This window comes from Bufo bufo, chromosome 5, assembly GCF_905171765.1.
Source record: "Bufo bufo chromosome 5, aBufBuf1.1, whole genome shotgun sequence".
NCBI classification, from domain to species: Eukaryota; Metazoa; Chordata; class Amphibia; order Anura; family Bufonidae; genus Bufo; species Bufo bufo.
In genome coordinates, this window is record NC_053393.1 from 75,902,848 (window position 1) to 75,925,540 (window position 22,693).

The 22,693-nt window shown below is 42.5% G+C and overlaps 1 protein-coding gene across 1 annotated transcript in view; it reads left to right on the plus strand.

The window, feature by feature from the left end:
- CPQ (carboxypeptidase Q) overlaps positions 1–22,693 on the plus strand; it is a 537,382-nt gene that overhangs the window by 462,461 nt on the left and 52,228 nt on the right. The window contains exon 7 of the mRNA XM_040432637.1: positions 11,601–11,802. Coding sequence (XP_040288571.1) covers positions 11,601–11,802 — 202 coding nt within the window. The remainder of the gene's footprint in view (positions 1–11,600; positions 11,803–22,693) is intronic.

The following is a 22,693-nucleotide window of genomic DNA, read 5'->3' on the forward strand; positions in this document are numbered from 1 at the left end:
TCCACATTGCCCAGTGAATCCATAGTTGCCCTCTCATCCGAAATTGCAGGGACTGAACCTGGTTTTCAGAGACAGTCCCGGCAAATTTGGGCTGTCCCAGGCCTAATATGAGCAGGGACTAATGATAACCCCATCCACAAATAAGTGTTTTGGGGTGGAGTTGGGCCTTCTGGGTACAGGGTTTTCAATGTCTCAATTTTACCAACCTAAATGTAATTATGCAAATCCAGTACAAAAACACATTGTCATACAATGCCATGCACAACTTGTCCCCTTCATATGTCTGTGACCTGATCTCCCGGGACCTTCCCTCCATAATCTCCGATCCTCACAAGACCTCCTTCTCTACTCTCCTGTTATCTGCTGTTCCCACAATTGTCTCCAAGATTTCTTCCGTACATCTCCCATACTCTGGAAATCTCTACTCCAACGTATCAGACGTTCATCTACCATGGAAACCTTCAAAGGAAACCTGGAGACCCACCTCCAGACAAGCCTAAAACCTACAGTAACCCTGCTGCCACTTTACTTCCGTATGACCAGCTTTACCCTCACCTACTGTATCTCCCATCCCTTGTAGATTGTAAGCCCTCACAGGCAGGGTCACCCTTCCGTCTGCCCCAGTTTGTAACTTGTCTTTTTCATGCTTATTGCAGTTGTCTTTTATTATATATGTAGATGGAATGAATGGAGCTTTAAAGAGAACCTGTCAGGTTGAAATGATATCAGAGATGCAGGCAGCATGCTTCAGAGCAGGATGAGCCGAGCAGATTGATATTAGTGATGAGCGGCAGGGGCCATATTCGTATTCGTGATATTTCAAAAAATAATTGTGGAATATTCGTTATATATTTGCGAATATTCTGAAAACAAATATATATAAAAAATTATATAGCACTATATTCGATATAGTGCTATATATTAGTTTTTTCGAATATTCGTCATTTTTTTCTACCTGTACAGTTGTTTCACTTTGGCATACTCCAGATCGTGAAAACTCAGATCCGATGGTATATTCTAACCACCAGGCATTCCCATGGTGACGGGGACGCTTGTCGGGGAGTAGTATGCCGGAGTTCCGTGATATTTCCCTACCCGTGAAATTTCCCTACCCTCGTCACTTCCTGTTGTGACGCAGCAGCATCGGATATGACGTTCCCAGCTTTGGAAGGAGGTGTGCCGCGCCGCGCAGGTGCACAACGACGGGGTAGGGAAATTTCAAACCAGAGTTGGGGAGAAGGGGCCACCTAACCTCAAATGGCCATCAGATCTCCCTACCCCCACACTGCGTAGGCACGGTGATCGGATGGATGTTCGGTATAAGAGATCGCCCTGTCCGCTGGTGCGCACGCACGGTGTATCCCGACAAGAGTAGTTAGCCGCGCTTGCGCACTGGCCCGTAATTTTTTCCTACCCTCTAACCGCTGGTGAGGCTCCCGGCACATGCGTAGTGTTGGCCGGTGTCCAGCTGAGAGGTAAGACGCAAGCGCATTAGGTGGCCCCTTCTCCCCAACTCTGGTGTGAAATTTCCCTACCCCGTCATTGTGCGCCTGCGCGGCGCGGCACACCTTCTTCCAAAGCTGGGAACGTCATATCCGGTGCGACCGCATCACAACAGGAAGTGATGAGGGTAGGGAAATTTCACGGGTTGGTGAAATATCACGGAACACCGGAACAACTGTACAGGATAAAAAAAAAGACGAATATTCTAAAAAACAAATATACTCACTATGGTGCTATATATTTGTTTTTTAGAATATTCGTCATTTTTTTCCATCTGAAGTCATGATTCCTTCCTGCTTAAGTTGCTTGCGGGCCAATGACTTATTGCCCCACAAGCAAGAAGCAGGGAGGAATCATGTGTTCATTGTTCAGATGGAAAAAAAAATGCAGAATATTCACTATAACGAATATATAGCACTATATTCGAAATATTTGCGGATTTTAGAAGTTGCGATATTCGCGAATAATAATCACTAATTGATATATAGTTTTGTGGGAAAACATTCAGTAAAACTTGTATTTCATTTATCTAAATTCCTGCTCATTCTGGGCTTTGAAGTCCAAGATTTGGTTCTATCACTGATTGACAGCTATCTCTGTATACACAGTTATAGAGGGAAGGCTGTCAATCACTGATAGAACCGTCTCCTCATAGATGGCAGGCTGGCAATGACTGATAGGACCGTCTCCTCATGGAGGGAAGGCTGTCAATCATTGATAGGACCGTCTCCTCATAGAGGGAAGACTGTCAATCACTGATAGGACCGTCTCCTCATAGAGGAAAGGCTGTCAATGACTGATAGGACCGTCTCCTCATGGAGGGAAGGCTGTCAATCACTGATAGGACCGTCTCCTCATAGATGGAAGGCTGTCAATTACTGATAGGACCGTCTCCTCATAGAGGGAAGGCTGTCAATCACTGATAGAACAGTCTCCTCATAGAGGGAAGACTGTCAGTCACTGATAGGACTGTCTCCTCATAGAGGAAAGGCTGTCAATGACAGGACCGTCTCCTCATGGAGGGAAGGCTGTCAATCACTGATAGGACCGTCTCCTCATAGATGGAAGGCTGTCAATCACTGATAGGACCGTCTCCTCATAGAGGGAAGGCTGTCAGTCATTGATAGGACCGTCTCCTCATAGAGGGAAGGCTGTCAATCACTGATAGGATTAATGAAATACAAGTTTTACCGAATCTTTTCCCATAAAACTATACATCAATCTGCTCATCTCCTCCTGCTCTATAACATGCTGCCTGCAGATTATTTAGCATTTTATTGTACAATTGATATCCACTATATAATTGCTGTTTGACCGTACTGACACGTTACTTTGATTTGACATGCTTTGTTCGTTCTTTTATATTGTTCTCTCTTTGAATAAAAAGAGATTTGAAAAGAAAAAAAAAAAGAAAAAATCTGTGGGTCCTTCATGTAATGCCTGCATGTACTGGGTCCTCCAGAGCTAAAAATGCTGTTCACAAATGAGGGACTTTCTCAAAAGATATTTGAAAATGAGTTTTTATAAACCAGACAATCCATATAGTACAGAAAATCTCTTTTATACATGTTACTAATTACATAGAAATAGTGAAATGCTATTTATTTTTACTAGTTAAATGATACAGTTTTAAGTCAGCATGCAGACCGGATCGGATATATCGTCATCATCTTCAGTGGAAAGTGTAATTCATAGATGAACTGAGACATGATGTAGAGTTCTGGCTGCAAATTACAGACTGACATGACATATAGAGGATTTTATTCTTCTAGTAAGGATAGGTTAGAGGAGCAATCACGGCGAAAAGCACTATAGGTGGATGAGACTGCCAGGGAAGTGGAGAGGGTAATGATAGAAACATAGAATGTGTCGGCAGATAAGAACCATTTGGCCCATCTAGTCTGCCCAATATACTGAATACTATGGATAGCCCCCGGCCCTATCTTATATGAAGGATGGCCTTATGCCTATCCCATGCATGCTTAAACCCCTTTACTGTATTTGCAGCTACCACTTCTGCAGGAAGGCTATTCCATGCATCCACTACTCTCTCAGTAAAGTAATACTTCCTTATATTACTTTTAAACCTTTGCCCCTCTAATTTAAAACTGTGTCCTCTTGTGGTAGTTTTTCTTCTTTTAAATATGCTCTCTTCCTTTACCGAGTTGATTCCCTTTATGTATTTAAAAGTTTCTATCATATCCCCTCTGTCTCTTCTTTCTTCCAAGCTATACATATTAAGGTCCTTTAACCTTTCCTGGTAAGTTTTATCCTGCAATCCATGGACCAGTTTAGTAGCTCTTCTCTGAACTCTCTCTAGAGTATCTATATCCTTCTGGAGATATGGCCTCCAGTACTGCGCACAATACTCCAAGTGAGGTCTCACCAGTGTTCTGTACAGCGGCATAAGCACTTCACTCTTTCTACTGCTTATACCTCTCCCTATACATCCAAGCATTCTGCTGGCATTTCGTGCTGCTCTATTACATTGTCTTCCCACCTTTAAGTCTTCTGAAATAATTACTCCTAAATCCCTTTCCTCAGATACTGAGGTCAGGACTGTGTCAAATATTCTATATTCTGCCCTTGGGTTTTTACGCCCCAGGTGCATTATCTTGCACTTATCCACATTAAATTTCAGTTTCCAGAGTTCTGACCATTCTTCTAGTTTTCCTAAATCCTTTTCCATTTGGCGTTTCCCTCCAGGAACATCAACCCTGTTACATATCTTTGTGTCATCAGCAAAAAGACAAACCTTACCAGCGAGGCCTTTTGCAATATCACTTATGAAGATATTAAACAAAATCGGTCCCAGTACAGATCCCTGTGGAACCCCACTGGTAACATGACCTTGTTTTGAATGTTCTCCATTGACTACAACCCTCTGTTGTCTGTCACTCAGCCACTGCCTAATCCACTCAACAATATGGGAGTCCATGCTCAATGACTGCAGTTTATTGATAAGTCTTCTATGTGGGACAGTGTCAAAAGCCTTACTAAACTTACGAAATGGCAGTAATTCTAAAGAGGAACACGACATCCAAATAGTAATGCTGCATGCAAGAAAACAGGTGGAGTCTAATGAAGGTGAAAATGATAATGGGCAGAATAAAGGCCTCACGGCAATGGGACATAGGATAGTTCTGGAAGCAAAGAGATGTTTGTTGTCGGCATGGCTTAAATCAGAGGTACCATCAAAGGCAGAATTTTTGAGACGTCTGAGGCATATGCTACACTTGGAGTGGCTAGAAGCAATAGGTAGAAAGGAAGCGGCTGGGAAAAAATTGTACAGGATATGGAAAAAATTCATGTTAAACTTCATGGAGGAGGCAGAATCAGTTAGAATCATGAGACCGTTTGCCCTAACAGCTTGGTACCTGCAGGAAGACATCAAAGGACGGCTAGGTAGGCTTAAAGTATGTGATCGGTAGAGATATAAGACAGGACAAGTAAGAGGAGACAAAGGGGTATCAGGAAAAGTGTATTAATGGTGATGACGAACAAGTTGGCGCTCAGAGAGATGTGTTTACCCTTGTCAGATATACTTTGATCTGTTATTATTTGTTGGATTACATGGGGGGGGGGGAGGGAAAAAAAAAATATAAAAAATGCATAGTATTGTGTTGTCAGCTCTGAACTAGGATATGTCACCTAAAATGCATGATATAGAAGATTATGGAAATGTAATCTTTATTGTATGATGGATGATACTGTATTGATATCTTTTTATGATCATGACACAATACTAATAAACATCTTTATTATAAAAAGCCTTACTAAAATCTAGATATGCGATGTCTACTGCACCTCCACCGTCTATTATTTTATTCACCCAGTCAAAAAAATCTATAAGATTTGTTTGACATGATCTCCCTGAAGTAAACCCATGTTGTTTTTCATCTTGCAATCCATGGGATTTTAGATGTTCCACAATCCTATCCTTTAATAGGGTTTCCATTAATTTGCCTACTATTGATGTCAGACTCACTGGTCTATAGTTGCTCGATTCCTCCCTACTACCTTTCTTGTGAATGGGCACGACATTTGCCAATTTCCAATCTTCCGGGACGACTCCTGTTACTAATGATTGGTTAAATAAATCTGTTAACGGTTTTGCCAGCTCACCACTAAGCTCTTTTAATAATTTTGGGTGTATCTCATCAGGCCCCTGTGACTTATCTGTCTTCACCTTAGACAGCAAACTTAGAACATCTTCCTCTGTAAAGATACATGCATCAAACGATTTAATAGTCATTCTTTCTAGTGGAGGTCCTTCTCCTTTTTCTTTTGTAAAAACTGAACAGAAGTATTCATTAAGGCAGTCGGCTAGCCCTTTATTCTCTTCTACATACCTTCCGTCCTTTGTTTTTAATTTAGTTATTCCTTGTTTTAATTTCCTTTTTTCATTTATATATCTGAAGAATGTCTTATCCCCTTTTTTCATAGACTGAGCTAGTTTTTCTTCTGCCTGCGCTTTAGAAGTTCTTATAACTTGCTTGGCCTCTCTCTGCCTAATCTTGTAGATTTCCTTATCTTCATTGCTCTGGGTTTTTTTATAATTACAAAATGCTAGCTTTTTATTTTTAATGATTTGGGCCACTTCTGCTGAGTACCACATTGGTCTCCTCCTTTTTTTGCTTTTACTGACAAGTCTAATGCAATTTTCTGTTGCCTTCAATAATGCACCTTTTAAGTAGTCCCATTTCTCCTGGACTCCATGTAATCCGTTCCAGTCTGATAAGGACTCATTTATGACTAATTTCATTTTTGAAAAGTCTGTTTTTCTAAAATCTAAAACTTTTGTTTTTGTGTGGTGGGACTCTTTCACAGTTCTTATATTAAACCACACTGACTGGTGATCACTAGATCCCAAGGTTTCGCCTACAATGACATCATATACCGAATCCCCGTTTGTGAATACCAAATCCAAAATGGCCTCCCTCCGGGTTGGCTCCTCAACCACTTGTTGTAGAGATAACCCCAGTAGGGAATTTAGAATATCTGTACTCCTGGTAGAACTTGCTATTTTGGTTTTCCAGTTTATATCTGGAAGATTGAAATCTCCCATAATGATAACTTCTCCTTTCATTGTCATTTTAGCTATTTCTTCAACTAGTAGATCATCTAGTTCTTTAACTTGACCAGGTGGTCTATATATCACACCTACACGAGTTACTGCATGGTTAGCAAACTGCAACGTAACCCAAACTGACTCTATGTTGGCCTCACCAACTTGTATTAGGTTAGATTTAATGCTATCTTTCACATACAGGGCCACTCCTCCTCCTTTCTTGCCTTCTCTGTCTCTTCTGTATAAAGAGTACCCTGGTATGGTTATGTCCCAGTCATTTCTTTCATTAAACCATGTCTCCGTAACAGCCACTAAATCTACATTCTCAGATGCCATTATTGACCCAAGTTCATTGATTTTTTTACCTAAACTGCGAGCATTTGTAGACAGGACTCTGAGCTTATCATTTCTTAACCTCAGTGCTTCTGGCCTGTTCTGGCATTGTTTCGGGGGGCAATTGGACTCTTTTATTTTCACTCTTTTGCCCCCCCTTCCTAGTTTAAATACTCTTTCGCAAATTCTTGGAGTTGTTCACTAAGTACATTTGTTCCTTTGAGAGAAAGATGCAAACCATCTTTTTTGTACAGTTCCTTTCTATTCCAAGTAGAGCTATCATGAGAAACAAAGCCAAATCCTTGCTCTTGACACCATTTACCAAGCCATATGTTGAACTCCTTTATGCGCCTCTGCCTATCATTCTGAACATTATGCACAGGCAGAACTTCAGAAAATGAAATGGTGGATGCAAAATCCTGTACGTCATTACCAAGTGTGATAAAAGATTTTTTCACCTCTGACACTTCATTGCAAGCCAGGTCATTTGTCCCTAGATGGACAAGAACATCCACGTCCCCTTCCTGCTTTGCTTGCTTAACAATATTAATAATACGTCTTCTATCTCTTCTAGCAGTAGCCCCAGGGAGACATCTCACAAAACCATTTTCTTTAAGCTCCACACTTCTTATGATTGAATCACCCAGCAACAGCTGCATCCTTTGAGACTTCACTTTATCTTTTTTGTTGCATACATTAGACATAGGAGTCGATGGTTTCTCACCCTCTGTGATTGAGTCCATATCCATGTTGTCCTTACATTCTGGGAGTGCTGCAAATGAATTATGGAGAACCACCGACTGTGGGACATGTCTTCTATCCACCACTCTAAGACTTCCAGAACCTACATTAACCCATCTGCCATTTCTGGGGGTCCTCTGTGGCAGTGGCATTGCAGCAGTCCTAGCTGGAGTTTGTTTAACCGATAATTTAAATATTTCAACTTTCAAAAATGCAATTTCCTGCTGCAGTAAGGAGAACTGTCTACAGATCTGACAGCATCCGAATCTCCAAAGAGTGGAACATGAAATAAATGCACAACAATTCCTGCACTGAACCAAGTCTGCCATTTTAAAGAGGAGAAAAAATAAAAAAAATAAAAAAATAAATTTGTAACTTTAAATCAAACAAATCTTACCTTTTTTTTTTGTATTGTTTCCACCTTCCAGCCTACCTCCTGACTATCTCCTGCAATATCTCTTGAATCTCTTCAGTCTGCTGCAATATCTCTTTACTAGTACTTAATGTAGTACTTGAAGCTAGTACTTGCAGCTAATGAATTAGGCCAGCTAATGAGTCTGTCTCTATATATACACACACTCCTTCCCAAACTCCTCCCCCAGCAACAAATGTAACACCTTAGTGAGCTAGGCTCATTAGCAAACGCACAATAGCAAACAGCTGACCGAATTCCTTACCTCTTCTCAATCAATGATCAGCAAAAACAACACAGATGAGCCAGTTGGAGACTCTAAGCCAATCTCTTGCAGTATCTCTTGAATCTCTTCAGTCTGCTGCAATATCTCTTTACTAGTACTTAATGTAGTACTTGAAGCTAGTACTTGCAGCTAATGAATTAGGCCAGCTAATGAGTCTGTCTCTATATATACACACACTCCTTCCCAAACTCCTCCCCCAGCAACAAATGTAACACCTTAGTGAGCTAGGCTCATTAGCAAACGCACAATAGCAAACAGCTGACCGAATTCCTTACCTCTTCTCAATCAATGATCAGCAAAAACAACACAGATGAGCCAGTTGGAGACTCTAAGCCAATCTCTTGCAGTATCTCTTGAATCTCTTCAGTCTGCTGCAATATCTCTTTACTAGTACTTAATGTAGTACTTGAAGCTAGTACTTTCAGCTAATGAATTAGGCCAGCTAATGAGTCTGTCTCTATATATACACACACTCCTTCCCAAACTCCTCCCCCAGCAACAAATGTAACACCTTAGTGAGCTAGGCTCATTAGCAAACGCACAATAGCAAACAGCTGACCGAATTCCTTACCTCTTCTCAATCAATGATCAGCAAAAAACAACACAGATGAGCCAGTTGGAGACTCTAAGCCAATCTCTTGCAGTATCTCTTGAATCTCTTCAGTCTGCTGCAATATCTCTTTACTAGTACTTAATGTAGTACTTGAAGCTAGTACTTGCAGCTAATGAATTAGGCCAGCTAATGAGTCTGTCTCTATATATACACACACTCCTTCCCAAACTCCTCCCCCAGCAACAAATGTAACACCTTACTGAGCTAGGCTCATTAGCAAACGCACAATAGCAAACAGCTGACCGAATTCCTTACCTCTTCTCAATCAATGATCAGCAAAAACAACACAGATGAGCCAGTTGGAGACTCTAAGCCAATCTCTTGCAGTATCTCTTGAATCTCTTCAGTCTGCTGCAATATCTCTTTACTAGTACTTAATGTAGTACTTGAAGCTAGTACTTTCAGCTAATGAATTAGAGGATGAGGACTTCCATGTCATTAGCAGACTCCGGACAGTGAGCAGCTTCTGACACCTTCTCCTTCTCCTTTTTTCCCCCCAAAGTACCAGTTGAACTTTGAGCACTGGCAGAATGTTTTGTTGTGCAATCTCTAGTTTTTATTGATACCATTTTGGAGTGTGTATGACTTTTTGATCACTTGATATTCATTTTTTGGGAGGGGAAGCAACAAAAAAGGTGAATCGGCTATTTAGAATTTTGTTCCATGACACCGTTCATATGGGGTAAATTTGTTTATATTTTAATAATACAGGCATTGTAGGGGAATGGTGGTGCAAATTTTATTTTGTTTCTATTGTTTATTTTTAATAAGGGAAAAGGGAGGTGATTTAATTTCTTCAATATTTTAAAAACATTTTTTTAAACATATTTTAAGTCCCCTTATGGGACTCTAACAAGTGATTTTTATTGTGCATGTCCTATAGACTGCAATGAATTATCATTGCAGCCTATAGGAGTTGCTCTATGTTCCTTTAGAACCCTGCCACCTGCAGGCCTCCATAGGGACTACTGCTGTGATTGAGGCTATCACAAGGAATGAACGGCTCCCCCGATCGCAACAATGGCATTTGAGAGGTTAGATGTCTGTGACCTCTATTATCGCTAATCACACACATTAACTCCAGGTGCTCTGTAAAACACAGCCATCTTTAAACTGATGCCATGTTTAAATAGACAGGCGCCATCTTCAAAGAGATGACCTACGCCGTACATGTATGGTGCATGTTGTCAAAGGGTTAATAGATTTTTTGTGTGGAATCTAATGTTATGCAGGGCAGGTACGGGGATGGAGGGTCCCCACCTTTAGGTGACGCCTCCGGGCTGAGGACCAATCAGGATCTCAATAGGGGAAGTGGTGTTCCCAAACAATTGTTTTCCTCACATAACCCATCCTCTGGTCCCTTATTTTATCCTGAATAGGGTGGTTTGAGTATTGATTGACCAGCATGGTCATTTTAATGATATCAATAATATTAAAGATTTTAGGGTTCTAAGGTTTTCTTCTATATGTTTTTCTAAAGTACAACTTGTCCCACAAAAAAAACTAGCCCTCATATGGCTATGTCAATGGAAAAGTAAAATTGTTATGGCTCTGGGAAAGCAGGGAATAAAAAACGAAAATGCGAAAACGGGAAATTACCCGGTCCTGAAGGGTTAAAGAGTGTGTCTGTTTCACAGACCTGGGGCTAATGTCTTCATTTGGCAATAACGCCGATCGCAGAAATGTACGGTAACCCCTTAGATGTCAAGGTCAAATGTGACCACAGCATCTGAAAGGCTTTTCCCTGGGAGCGATATGCTCCTGGGGTCGGCATGACTCCCCTGCGTGGTGATCAGGTCAGCCGTTGGTTGTTCCTAATACCCTTGATTTTTTTGAAGAAACTTCTGAAGAGAGCCGAGTATAGCACTTGGCTATTATCAGAACTCCCATACAGATGAATGAAGAGACAGCTTGCATGCATGATTTGCCGCTCTGCTAATTTCACAGGGCTCCAAGGGGTAGGGGGTCCCTGTTCTTATGATTGGTGGGGTCCCAGCGGTAGCACCCCCACCTATCTAGTAGTAACTTGTAACAACCAGAATACAGAAAACCTTTATGGTGGGTGTGAAAGTGAGTGTGGTTAGCTAAGCAAGGAAGTTACACCAGATTTATCAAATGCGATGTTGTAAAAAGTACAAAAAAGATATCGAACAATTTTCAAAGTTTGATATATTTGGTGCAAATTATGACAATGCAAACTCAAGAAAAACTGTTTTAAAAAAAAAATTCCCTTCATGTTGAATCTCCCCCAATGTATGTTGGCTGTGTAACATAGAGATCAGTGTCCTTAGGTCTTCCACAGAGTAAACTGCCAATGTGAGTGTTTGTATAGGCAATCACAAGCTGTCTGTACAACTCTGGACCCCAAGTTCTTGATTCAGGGCTAAAGTCTTCTGATGACATTTTCGAGGATATGATATAATTATCTGCTTGTTCTGTCCCATTAAAAACACTTATCAAGTGATTTGGGGAAGGGGGGCCCCATGTTTTCCCTGTGTGACTGGTGCGGTGGCAGGCATACATGATCACTGTTCCATTCAAACAGAGAAATGTGGAGTCCCCTGTTCTCATGATGTAATAAGACAAGTCCTTTAAATAATACACCGATTGTGTTAATGTTTTATATTCCTTTTATTACCAGAAAGACATTGCCAACATGGACCTTGTCATGGAAGCAGACTCGGGTACCTTTATGCCACTGGGTATGCAGTTTTCTGGCAAGCCACAGGCTCGGGCCATAATGTCCGACATTATGCAGCTACTGGAACCCATCAACATAACCAAAGTTTATGACAATGCTGATGGAACCGACATTAGTTTTTGGATGGAAGCTGGTGTCCCAGGTAAGCAGAAGTCTTCATACCTTGGTTCTGATAGCACAGTGGTCATATAGTAGTAGCTAGTTGTTCTTACACTATATTGATAACACTTAAGGTAACTTGCTAACAAATACACCATTTCAGGTTCAGATACTCTTTAAAGAGAGACAACCCACACCACTTTAAGAATGGTAAAATAATTAAGTACATAAGGATGATTAGGCAAATATATGTCCTTTTTAGCAAAATTAGGTAAATACAATCAACACCAAAGGGAAAACTTACAAACAATAAGGGGTTAGACAAAAGATAACACAACTACTAATTACGTACTTACAACCACTCTATATCTAGAGTCCTAACTGCATCCACAGTGAAGGTACATGTACTTACATCACCAATTGAGTTAACATCCTCTGATAGCAACACACATCAGCTGGGTAGTCCGTTCAATGAGACTACCAGAGACTCTATTGGGAACAACAATTTTCTATGCAGATACGTCTAGCTCATAGATGAACTCCGATGGCTTGCTGAAACAGTCTAGCTTTTATACTGTTTTAACCAAAGAGCTGGAAGAGCTGGAATGTAGCTAGATTACACAATCCAATTGTCACTATGCATATCTTGGTTTTCTGGTATTATTTTGGACCTTGGAGTGACCACTTCTCAGATCTGCAATAAGTCAGTATCCCTAGACAAACTATGCAGATAATGCTAACTCTCCTACGCACACGTTTCCAGCCAAGTCCTTGTTCATTTAGAGGTCTTCTACTAAATGAGACAATACCTGGTACACATTCCAGACCTGTCTTCTTTGTTCATTGTAGCCTTCCACAAACATTTCTACACCAATTGTTTTATTTCATCCCACAGAAATATACAAGGTCTAAAAAAAACTGTTAAGACAAATAACAGCGACGAGTTTTCCGCGCTGGTGCAATGCGTGAGGTGAACGCATTGCACCCGCACTGAATCCGGACCCATTCATTTCTATGGAGCTGTGCACATGAGCAGTGATTTTCACGCATTACTTGTGCGTTGCGTGAAATTCGCAGCATGCTCTATATTCTGCGTTTTTCACGCAACGCAGGCCCCATAGAAGTGAATAGGGCTACGTGAAAATCGCAAGCATCCGCAAGCAAGTGGGGATGCGGTGCGATTTTCACGCATGGTTGCTAAGGAGACGATCAGGATGGGAACCCGATCTTTATTATTTTCCCTTATAACATGGTTATAAGGGAAAATTATAGCATTCTTAATACAGAAGTAAATTAGGGATGGAGGGGTTAAAAAATAGGAAACAAATTTAACTCACCCCATCCACTTGGTCGCGTAGCGGATCTCCTCTTCTTTCTTCAGGACCTTTAGTGACGTCACTGCGCTCATCACATGGTCCATCACCATGGTGATGGACCATGTGATAAGCACAGTGACGTCATCAAAAGTCCTTTACCCACGTCCTGAAGAAAGAAGATGAGATCCGCTACGCCACCTAGTGGATGGGGTGAGTTAAATTTGTTTATTATTTTTAACCCCTCAATGGAAATTTTACTAAGCATTCTGTATTAAGAATGCTATTATTTTCCCTTTCCCTTATTTTCCCTTATAAGGGAAAATAATAAAATCTACAGAACACCTAACCCAAAAGCGAACTTCTGTGAAGAAGTCCGGGTTTGGGTCTGGGTATCAAACATGCTGATTTTTCTCACGCGCGTGCAAAAGGCATTAAAACGCTTCGCACTCGCACTAAAAAATCGTGCATTTTCCCGCGACGCAACCGCATCCTATTCGGCCCTCACACGCGACGCCCGTGTGAAAGAGGCCTAACTACTCAAGTACAGATATTGCCAAACAGTCTTCAATTCATTCAGATGGAAGAGTAATTTTATCAGACCCAATGGATTCCAATTGATCAGAGACATTCATATTTGCACTTCTTACACCGGGGGAAAATATTCACTTTGATGCTCAACCCTGCATCTACATTCCTAGCCAAGATAGAGTGGTTTATTTGTGCGCTACCTGGCATCCAGTGCCCCTAGTTACCCCCAAGAGTGGTGTGGTGGCACCATAAATTGCAACCACCAGGGCACCCAGTTACAAGATGAGCCTGGGTTAAGATTTAACTAATGATCAATTTTAACTTCTGAGAAGGAAATTAAGGTGTCTGCTCTAAATCCGCCAGGAAAACTGAAGGAGCACATGAAATCAGCAACATTAGCTTGTCAATTAAATTGCAATTCATGAACGTTAGTGAAAACAAGTGACATATCTCAGCAGCCATGCAAGAAATGTATATTTGCATTCTTAGCCTCAAATCTGTAATTTTATGTTCATATTAAGCCATTTGCATTAGTTTAATGTAGCAGAAAATAACTCCTTTTTATACCACTGTCTAAGAAGTCTTTTGCCCACAGAGACTATTTTATGCCAAGTTTTATGAGGTATAATTAAAGATTATTTCAAAGAATGATAGGGTCAGTGCATTCCGCTCCGCAGTAAAATAGGACGGCACGTGACTGACAGATGGGAACACAAAGTGCAGTCTTCCAATAAATATGTTGTCACATTCGCAACTATCTCATCGCAGAGAGTCTACGTTATGGAGCTGTTTGATTGACGCCACAAAACACGCGGCATCATCGTTATAGAACAATAAGGCAGCGAAGAGAACACTTCACATAATAGACAAAACGTCTAAAGTGTGAATTGAGGAAATGTCTTATGCCCAAGAAGGAGCATCTACAAGAGAAAAAACTTTTTATCTAAGACAAATCTATATTGTATTTCCTTCATTAAAGGTGTTGTCCGGGTTCAGAGCTGAACCCGGACATACCCTTATTTTCACCCAGACAGCCCCCCTGAGGCTAGCATCGGAGCATCTCATGCTCCGATGCGCTCCCGTGCCCTGCGCTAAATCGCGCAGGGCATGGGCTCTTTTGTTTTCAATAACACACTGCCGGGCGGTAACTTCCGCCCGGCAGTGTGTTCGGTGACGTCACCGTCTCTGAGGGGCGGGCTTTAGCTCTGCCCTAGCCGTTTTACTGGCTAGGGCAGAGCTAAATCCCGCCTATCAGTGCCGGTGACGCCACCGGGGTTCCTGTCAGCCCCATGGAGAGCCTCGGTACATCACCGGAACTCCTAAAAATGCCTTTGCCCTGCGCAATTTAGCGCAGGGCAAAGGAGAGCATCGGAACATGAACTGCTCCAATGCTCAGGGGGGCTGCCGGGGTGAAAATGGAGGGATGTCCGGGTTCAGCTCTGAACCCGGACAACCCCTTTAAGTTTCTTCTTCAGGCTTCGTGCTGTAGGGAGGAACATAGAATCCCAGTAACTTCTTACTACAGAGCCTTAGGCACTCTATGTTCTGGCATATGGTTACAGAATTATTCTCCACTGGATGATTTCATTTAGACATCAGAGGGCACATATACAATCGGACGCCACCAGAGGTACTTTGGGTGCCATATTATAGCGACTACATAATATGCCCTTGTGTATGTGTTACAAAGCTGGTGTGGATCCACTGTGTCACTTGAACAGATTTGGCCTGGGGCTACTCCCAAGGACATTATGTAAGTGCCTCTCCTTTTATTTACCCTTTAACCCTTATACAGGGATCTGGACTTAGCTGCAGGGGAACAACTAGACTGCTACCTCGTTATGTCATCTCTGTTCAAGTGACTGCTGACCTATGGGGATCAAGGGACGCTTGTACCAAAAACCAAGAGTTTAAGCAAAACTGTAGTCAGACACAGGCTGAGGTCAGGGTAGGCAGAGTGCATAAAATCAGATAAACAGGCCGAACTCAGGGCAGGCAGAGTACGTGCAATACAGTAAATATTTATTGCATAGGAATCAGGTACATTTTCTATTACAGAGTTTTATTTTCCAATACAAAACAATGGACACATGATGGCCATTTGCATATTGAAAGGTGCCTCTAGGATCACTATGGTTTTTAACTTCTTGCCGACTGCCCGTTGACTATATACTGTAAGTCTATGTAGCCAGTGTTAACTCTGCACAGATGTTTCTAAATGTCTTTGCTGAGATTGCAGCTACACACTAATCGTGCAGCTCCAGGAGCAGGGAGCCTGCTGTCAATGACAGCAAGATTTTCCATACAGAATTGAGGAAAAAATTTTCACTGTCTCTTTTTTTACCGTCTTTGAGCTCCCCTTTGCCACTTCCTGCTCTGATCCCAAAGGTCATGTGTTCGCCAGGGGCTGGGTGACTACATGAGCTGCTGGATCTTGGCAGACCCAGATCAGAGACAAAAATTACCAAATAAAAATACATTTACAAAGAAATTATAAAAAAATGCCACCACATGCCACACCTATTCTAGTCCGGCCCCTGGCAACTATAACCCATACATCCCATACAGTATTTCCAAATGACTGTTATGGAAAGGGAACATAATAATTAAAAAAAACATTTTTAGTTGCACGCGGTGCCATTAACAAAAAAAATTTGAAAAACAGACTATTTTCCCTTTTTCAACATTTTACTGGTTATAAAAAGTAAAAACAAAAATACTAAAATAAAGATTATATAAAAATAAAGCCTTGTGTACCACCAAACTTATTAACATAACTGAATAGAAAAAAAGTTATGGCTTTCAGTTAAGTCTTGTGCTAAAAAAAAACTGAAAATGTGCCTGGTCAGGAAGGGGGTAAGGGCTCTTTCACAAGAGCGGATGCCACTGCGTGAAAGAGTGCCAAGCCCCGCTCCGGACAGCAGAGACACGGAGCATTAACATGGCTGATAATGCTCTGTGCCTCTCTGTGATCTTTTTACTACAAAATTACAGTGAGATAAAGTCATGTTAACGCTCCGTGTCTCTGCTGTCCAGAGCAGGGCTCATGCAGCGGATTACCCACTCGGCATCTGCTCATGTGAAAGAGCCCTAAATGGGCCGGTCTTGAACTGGTTAACAGATATGCTCATGTAGTTGTTACCTCATGTACATCTTCCTCATGATTTTTTTTTCAATTTTGACTCTCCTGATGTCATGGATGAGATTTGCAGATAGCTGGAACTTATAAATAAACGAGCGACTGGCTTGATCCCAAACTAAGGAGCTTATAGGTGAGCCCTATAAAACCCTAAGAGCTCTCCCTGACTGCTATGCACATACAAGGGTCTCGATGGTAGACGATTGCATGCCCACGTACCTAAGCCTGTGTGACACCTGAAACCCCTATAATAGTGAGGGGACATGACCACCGCCTCCCTGCACTTAATACGGAGGAAGTCAGGGTCACCTAGAATCAAGCCAGCAAGCAAACACAATAAAGTAAAGGACTTATCTGAGCAAACAGCAGACGCAGCCTCCAGCAGTGAACACTTCATCCAGGAAGTAGTATAAACCGCAAATTGAGGCAGTATGGGAGGGAATATAAAGGAAGACGATTATGTCTAAATAAGTACACCTGGCAGAAGTAAAGGAGATGAGAAAGTGAAACCAAAACAAAGAACATCATACAAGAGGTAGAGAAGAACGTCTGCCAGACCTTCTCACAGAACTGGCGGTGACAGTACCCCTCCCTCTACGGGTGGAGTCCGGACACTCAGAGCCCACCTTCTCAGGATGAGACCTATGGAAAGCCCTGATGAGACGAGTGGCCTTAATGTCCGCCTGTCCGCCACTGGGACCCACATCCTCTCCTCAGGACCATAACCCTGCCAATGAACGAGGTACTGAAGAGAACCGCGGATAATGTGAGAATCCACAATCCTAGAGACCTGAAAGATTACCATCAACAATAATCGGAGGAGGAGGCAAAGAGGAGGGTACAGTGGGTTGGACATAAGGTTTTAATAGGGACTTGTGAAAAACATTATGGATCTTCCAAGTCTGCGGAAAATCAAGACGGAAGGCAACGGGATTGATGACTGACAAGATCTTGTAAGGCCCAATAAACTTAGGACCCAACTTCCAGGAGGGAACCTTAAGTTTGATATTCTTTGTAGACAACCACACCAGATCACCCACATTTAGGTCCGGACCAGGCACACGTCTCTTATCCGCCACACGCTTATATCTCTCACTCATCCTCTTCAGATTACCCTGAATCTTTTGCCAAGTAAATGACAAAGACGAGGAAAATCTCTCCTCATCAGGTAAACCAGAAGACCCCTCTCCAGAGAATGTCCCAAACTGCGGATGAAACCCATATGCACCAAAAAATGGTGACTTATCAGAGGACTCCTGGCGACGGTTATTTAAAGCAAACTCAGCAAGGGACAAAAAAGAATATCAATCCTCCTGATTCTCCGCCACAAAACAGAGCAGATATGTCTCCAGATTCTGATTGACACGTTCGGTCTGACCATTCGACTGTGGGTGAAAAGCAGAAGAGAACGACAACCCAAGCGAGAACAGAAGGCCTTCCAGAATCTGGAAACAAATTGCGTGCTCCTACCACAAAACCCTCAACCGTCTTACGAAGAGCCGGCCACCAGAATCTCCGAGCAATGAGATCCACTGTGGCTCTACTCCCCGGGTGCCCAGCAAGGACAGTATTGTGGTGCTCCTTAAAAACCTTGTGTCGTAAAGCGAGAGGCACAAACAACCTCCCAGGAGGACAAAGATCAGAAGCCTTTGCCTGGGTTGCCTGAACCTCTGCCTCCAAATCAGGATAAAGAGCAGAGACGACCACCCCTTCAGCCAAAATGGGACCCGGGTCTTCAACGTTCCCCCCTCCCGGAAAAAAAAGTGACAGGGCATCCGCCTTCACATTTTTAACCCCAGGGCGGAACGTAACCACAAAATTAAACCTAGAAAAGAACAAAGATCATCTGGCCTGTCTCGGGTTCAGACGCTTGGCCGATTCCAAGTAGGCCAGATGCTTATGGTCAGTAAACACGTTAATAGGGTGTCTGGCTCCCTCTAACCAATGGCGCCATTCCTCAAAAGCTAATTTGATGGCCAACAACTCCCTATCTCCCACATCGTAATTTCTCTCTGCAGATGATAGTTTCCTTGAGAAAAAGGCACACGGTCGCCATTTGGCAGGAGAGGGACCCTGAGACAAGACCGCACCCATACCCACCTCAGAAGCATCCACCTCAACAATAAAAGGTAGAGAGACATCAAAATGGGAGCGGAAGGAAAACTCTCTTTAATACTAGAAAAGGCTTTAAGCGCATCTACCGACCACGAGGAAAAATCCACCCCCTTTTTAGTCATATCAGTGAGTGGCTTAACAGAGGAATAATTCAAAACGAACTTTCTGTAATATTTGGCAAAACCCCAAAACCGCATCAGCGCCTTCTGATTGTCAGGAAGCTCCCAATCAAGCACAACGTGGACCTTCTCAGGGTCCATCCGAAAACCAGAAGCGGAGAGAAGAAAACCAAGAAATTTAATCTCCGAAACCGCAAACACACATTTTTCCAGTTTAGCGTACAATTTATTCTCCCGCAGAATCAGCAAGACCTGACATAGGTGGTCCCGATGAGTCTTGAAATCAGGAGAAAAAATCTAAATTTAATCTAGATACACCAGTACAAATTTCCCCATTAAATGATGATAAATGCTGTTCACAAAATGTTGGAAGACGGCCGGAGCATTCATCAAACCAAAGGGCATAACCAAATTTTCGAAATGACCCTCAGGGGTATTGAAGGCCGTCTTCCATTCGTCCCCTTGCCTGACCCTGACTAGGTTGTATGCCCCTCTTAAATCCAACTTAGAAAAAACTTTAGCCCCAACAATCTGGTTAAACAGGTCCGGGATCAGAGGAAGCGGATATGGGTCACGAATCGTGATACGGTTCAGCTCCCTGAAATCCAGACAAGGTCTTAAAGAAGCATCTTTTTTCTTAACAAAAAAAAACAAACAGCGGCAACAGGTGACTTCGAGGGTCGGATGTGTCCCTTTCTCAGGCTCTCAGAGATATAAGTACGCATAGCGACCCTTTCAGGTTGGGAGAGATTGTATAGACGTGATTTTGGCGGCTTGGCGCCTGGGATGAGATTAATAGGGCAGTCGTACTCCCGGTGAGGGGGCAACTCCTGGACACCACTCTCAGAAAACAGATCCGAAAATTCAGAGAGAAAAGATGGCACAGTCTTGGTAGAAACCTCTGAAAGAGATGCCGTGAGGCAATTCTCTCTGCAAAACTCACTCCAACCATTTATTTGCCTTATGAAGGGTTTTGGAACCGCGCTGCTCTGGACCAAGTCTCCCGATAAACGTGGATGGCAGAGGATGAGCCCCTTTCTCCCAACACCCAAAGGATCCAATCCTCAAAAGATCTCCTCCTCTAAGGGTTCAAATGGGATAGGCAGAATAGTGAAGCACCCTTTGCAATTTTTTCTTAAAAGGTTTTATTATACTCACAAGAGTTGGTAGACAAAAAGCATATAATACAAGATATCAGAACGTCAGGTTCCTGCCCGACCCGGGTTTCGCTGTCTCGCTTCCTCAGGGGCATCTGCTGTGCATGCCTGCACTCCGGCCCTTAAATAGCCCAGCTGCTCTTAATCAGTTAACCAGTAAGGTTCCGGAACATGCAGCAGTTACTAAAACAGTTGTACATCTCACATACTTAATTTGTCATTGTTGTTCCTTTATGCTTTCACAAAACACATTAGATATAAAAATAAGGAAGGTTCCTTCCTCCTTTATGAGAGTCATAAATTCATACATAAAACATATAAAACATTAATAAAATAAAAATAGGGGATCAGTTCCCTCTATTGTAAATTAAACAAACCACATTTCTATCCTTATGTTGCCGCACCATTGCATATTAAATTGCAGCCTAATTCGCATTATAACATCATATAACCAAAATCTACATTACCGTTCCTAGTATCCACCCACTCCTAGTGCATAATGTCAGTATCCCCCGCCCATTCTTACTAGCGTCATCCAGGTATCCCTTGCCCCACCTCCCTCCTCTGTCATAATATCATGTGGCAGCACCGCCCAATAGAACGGTCCGAATATCATGACGTCACTCACAGGTCCTTGAGAAACCAAATAAAGGAGGACAGATGCCAACATGGGTACAGACAGGCTACTGGAGCATATATTGAATGTGTAACTGTCCCCTAAACTGCCTATTCCTGAATCTTATATCCACCAATCTCCACCTAATTCCTCCTATAGCGCAATATGGGTATCCTCGACCCCGCCTCCTTCCCCCGGCGTGCGCCTCTTGGGGCATCATCACTCCGCCCCCACGACGTCACCCACAGGTCCTTAGGAGGCGCGGTGGTGGAGAGCCAGATCACGCCACTAGGCGCAAGTTACAGTATACAAGGTTTCAAATCAAATTCAATATTAAGCCCTCCTGGTTGTAGGGTCCCTAATTGATAGATCCACTCCACCTCTTTCTTATTAATCTGTGCCAAAGCATCCCCTCCTCGCCAGTGATGTTTAACACTTTCTACTCCCACAAATGTTAAACCTCGCGGATTTTTTTCATGCTTTAATTTAAAATGTGCTGATACACTGTGGGTCATCAGGCCTTTTTTTATATTACGTAGATGTTCCTGTATTCTGACTTTCAGTTTCCTGACCGTCCTGCCCACGTACTGGAGCCCACAAGGGCACTCCAGCACGTATACCATACCCTCTTTTTCACACGAGCAATCACCTCTTATACGGAAATCAGCCCCATTCTTTTTTGATGTTATAAAATTGGTGTATCTCTGCCGTTCTTTCGAATTCCGGTTCTTACATCCTGCACAAAATCCGCACCAGGTGAATTTTCCTCCATTTTTCTGGGTCTTAATATTTATTGGGGGGATGGCACTATGCACAAGTTTTGTTCTAATGCTTGCTGCTTTTTTAAATATAAAGGAGGGATTCTTTGGTATCGTTTTTCCTAGTATCGGGTCATTCTTTAGAATAGCCCAATTCTTTTTTACCATTTTCTTAATGTTGTCGGACATGGAGCAAAATTTGGTTACAAAGGAAAATCTATAGTCCCTATCCACCTTTTTGTTAATCTCTATAGTTAGTTCCTTTCCTCCCACTTTTTCTAACTCCACACTCTGTATACACTCATCCAGAACAGCCTCATTATAACCTCTCTCCAAAAACCTATCTTTTAGTACCCCGCATTGTGTCCTATAGTCGCTCATCACTGTACAGTTACGGGCCATCCTCTTAAACTGACCTTTCGGTATGTTCTTGAGCCATGGGCCGTAATGGCAGCTCTTGGTGTCAATGTAGGAGTTCACATCTGTTTCCTTAAAATAGGACTTGGTCATGTAACGGCCATCTTCTATCCGTATGCACAGGTCTAGAAAGTTAACACTCTCATTACTGATATCCCCCACAAATCGTAGGTTCCAGTCATTATTGTTCAGTTGGTCAATGAACAACTCGAGTCCCTCTCTTCCTCCTTCCCACACTAGGAGACAGTCATCGATGTACCTCCTCCAGAAGGTCAGTTTGCCTCCTGCGGTGTCCGCTCCTAGCGTGGGAAGGATGGCACTCTCCTCCCATGCACCCATAAAAATATTTGCAAAACTGGGGGCGAATTTCGTCCCCATCGCAGTACCAATGCACTGTACGTAATATGAGTCCCTGAACCAAAAATAGTTATGATCGAGGCAATAACTGAGGCATCCTAAAATAAAATCTCTCTGTGGATCCCCTATTCTTTCATCATTCCTAATCCTACTTTCTACCGCCTCCATCCCTAATTTTTTTGGGATGACAGTGTACAGGGATGCCACGTCAATTGTGGCCATCCATGTATTCACAGTTGGGGGACTAAGGCCTTCAATAAGATCTAACACGGATCCAGTGTCCTTTAAATGCGAGGGGTTTTGCAACACGTATCCTTGCAGATAAAAGTCAATGTATTCCGTGACCCTGCACGTCAACGAGTTAAGCCCCGAAACAATTGGCCTCCCCGGAGGATCTGTTGGATTTTTATGT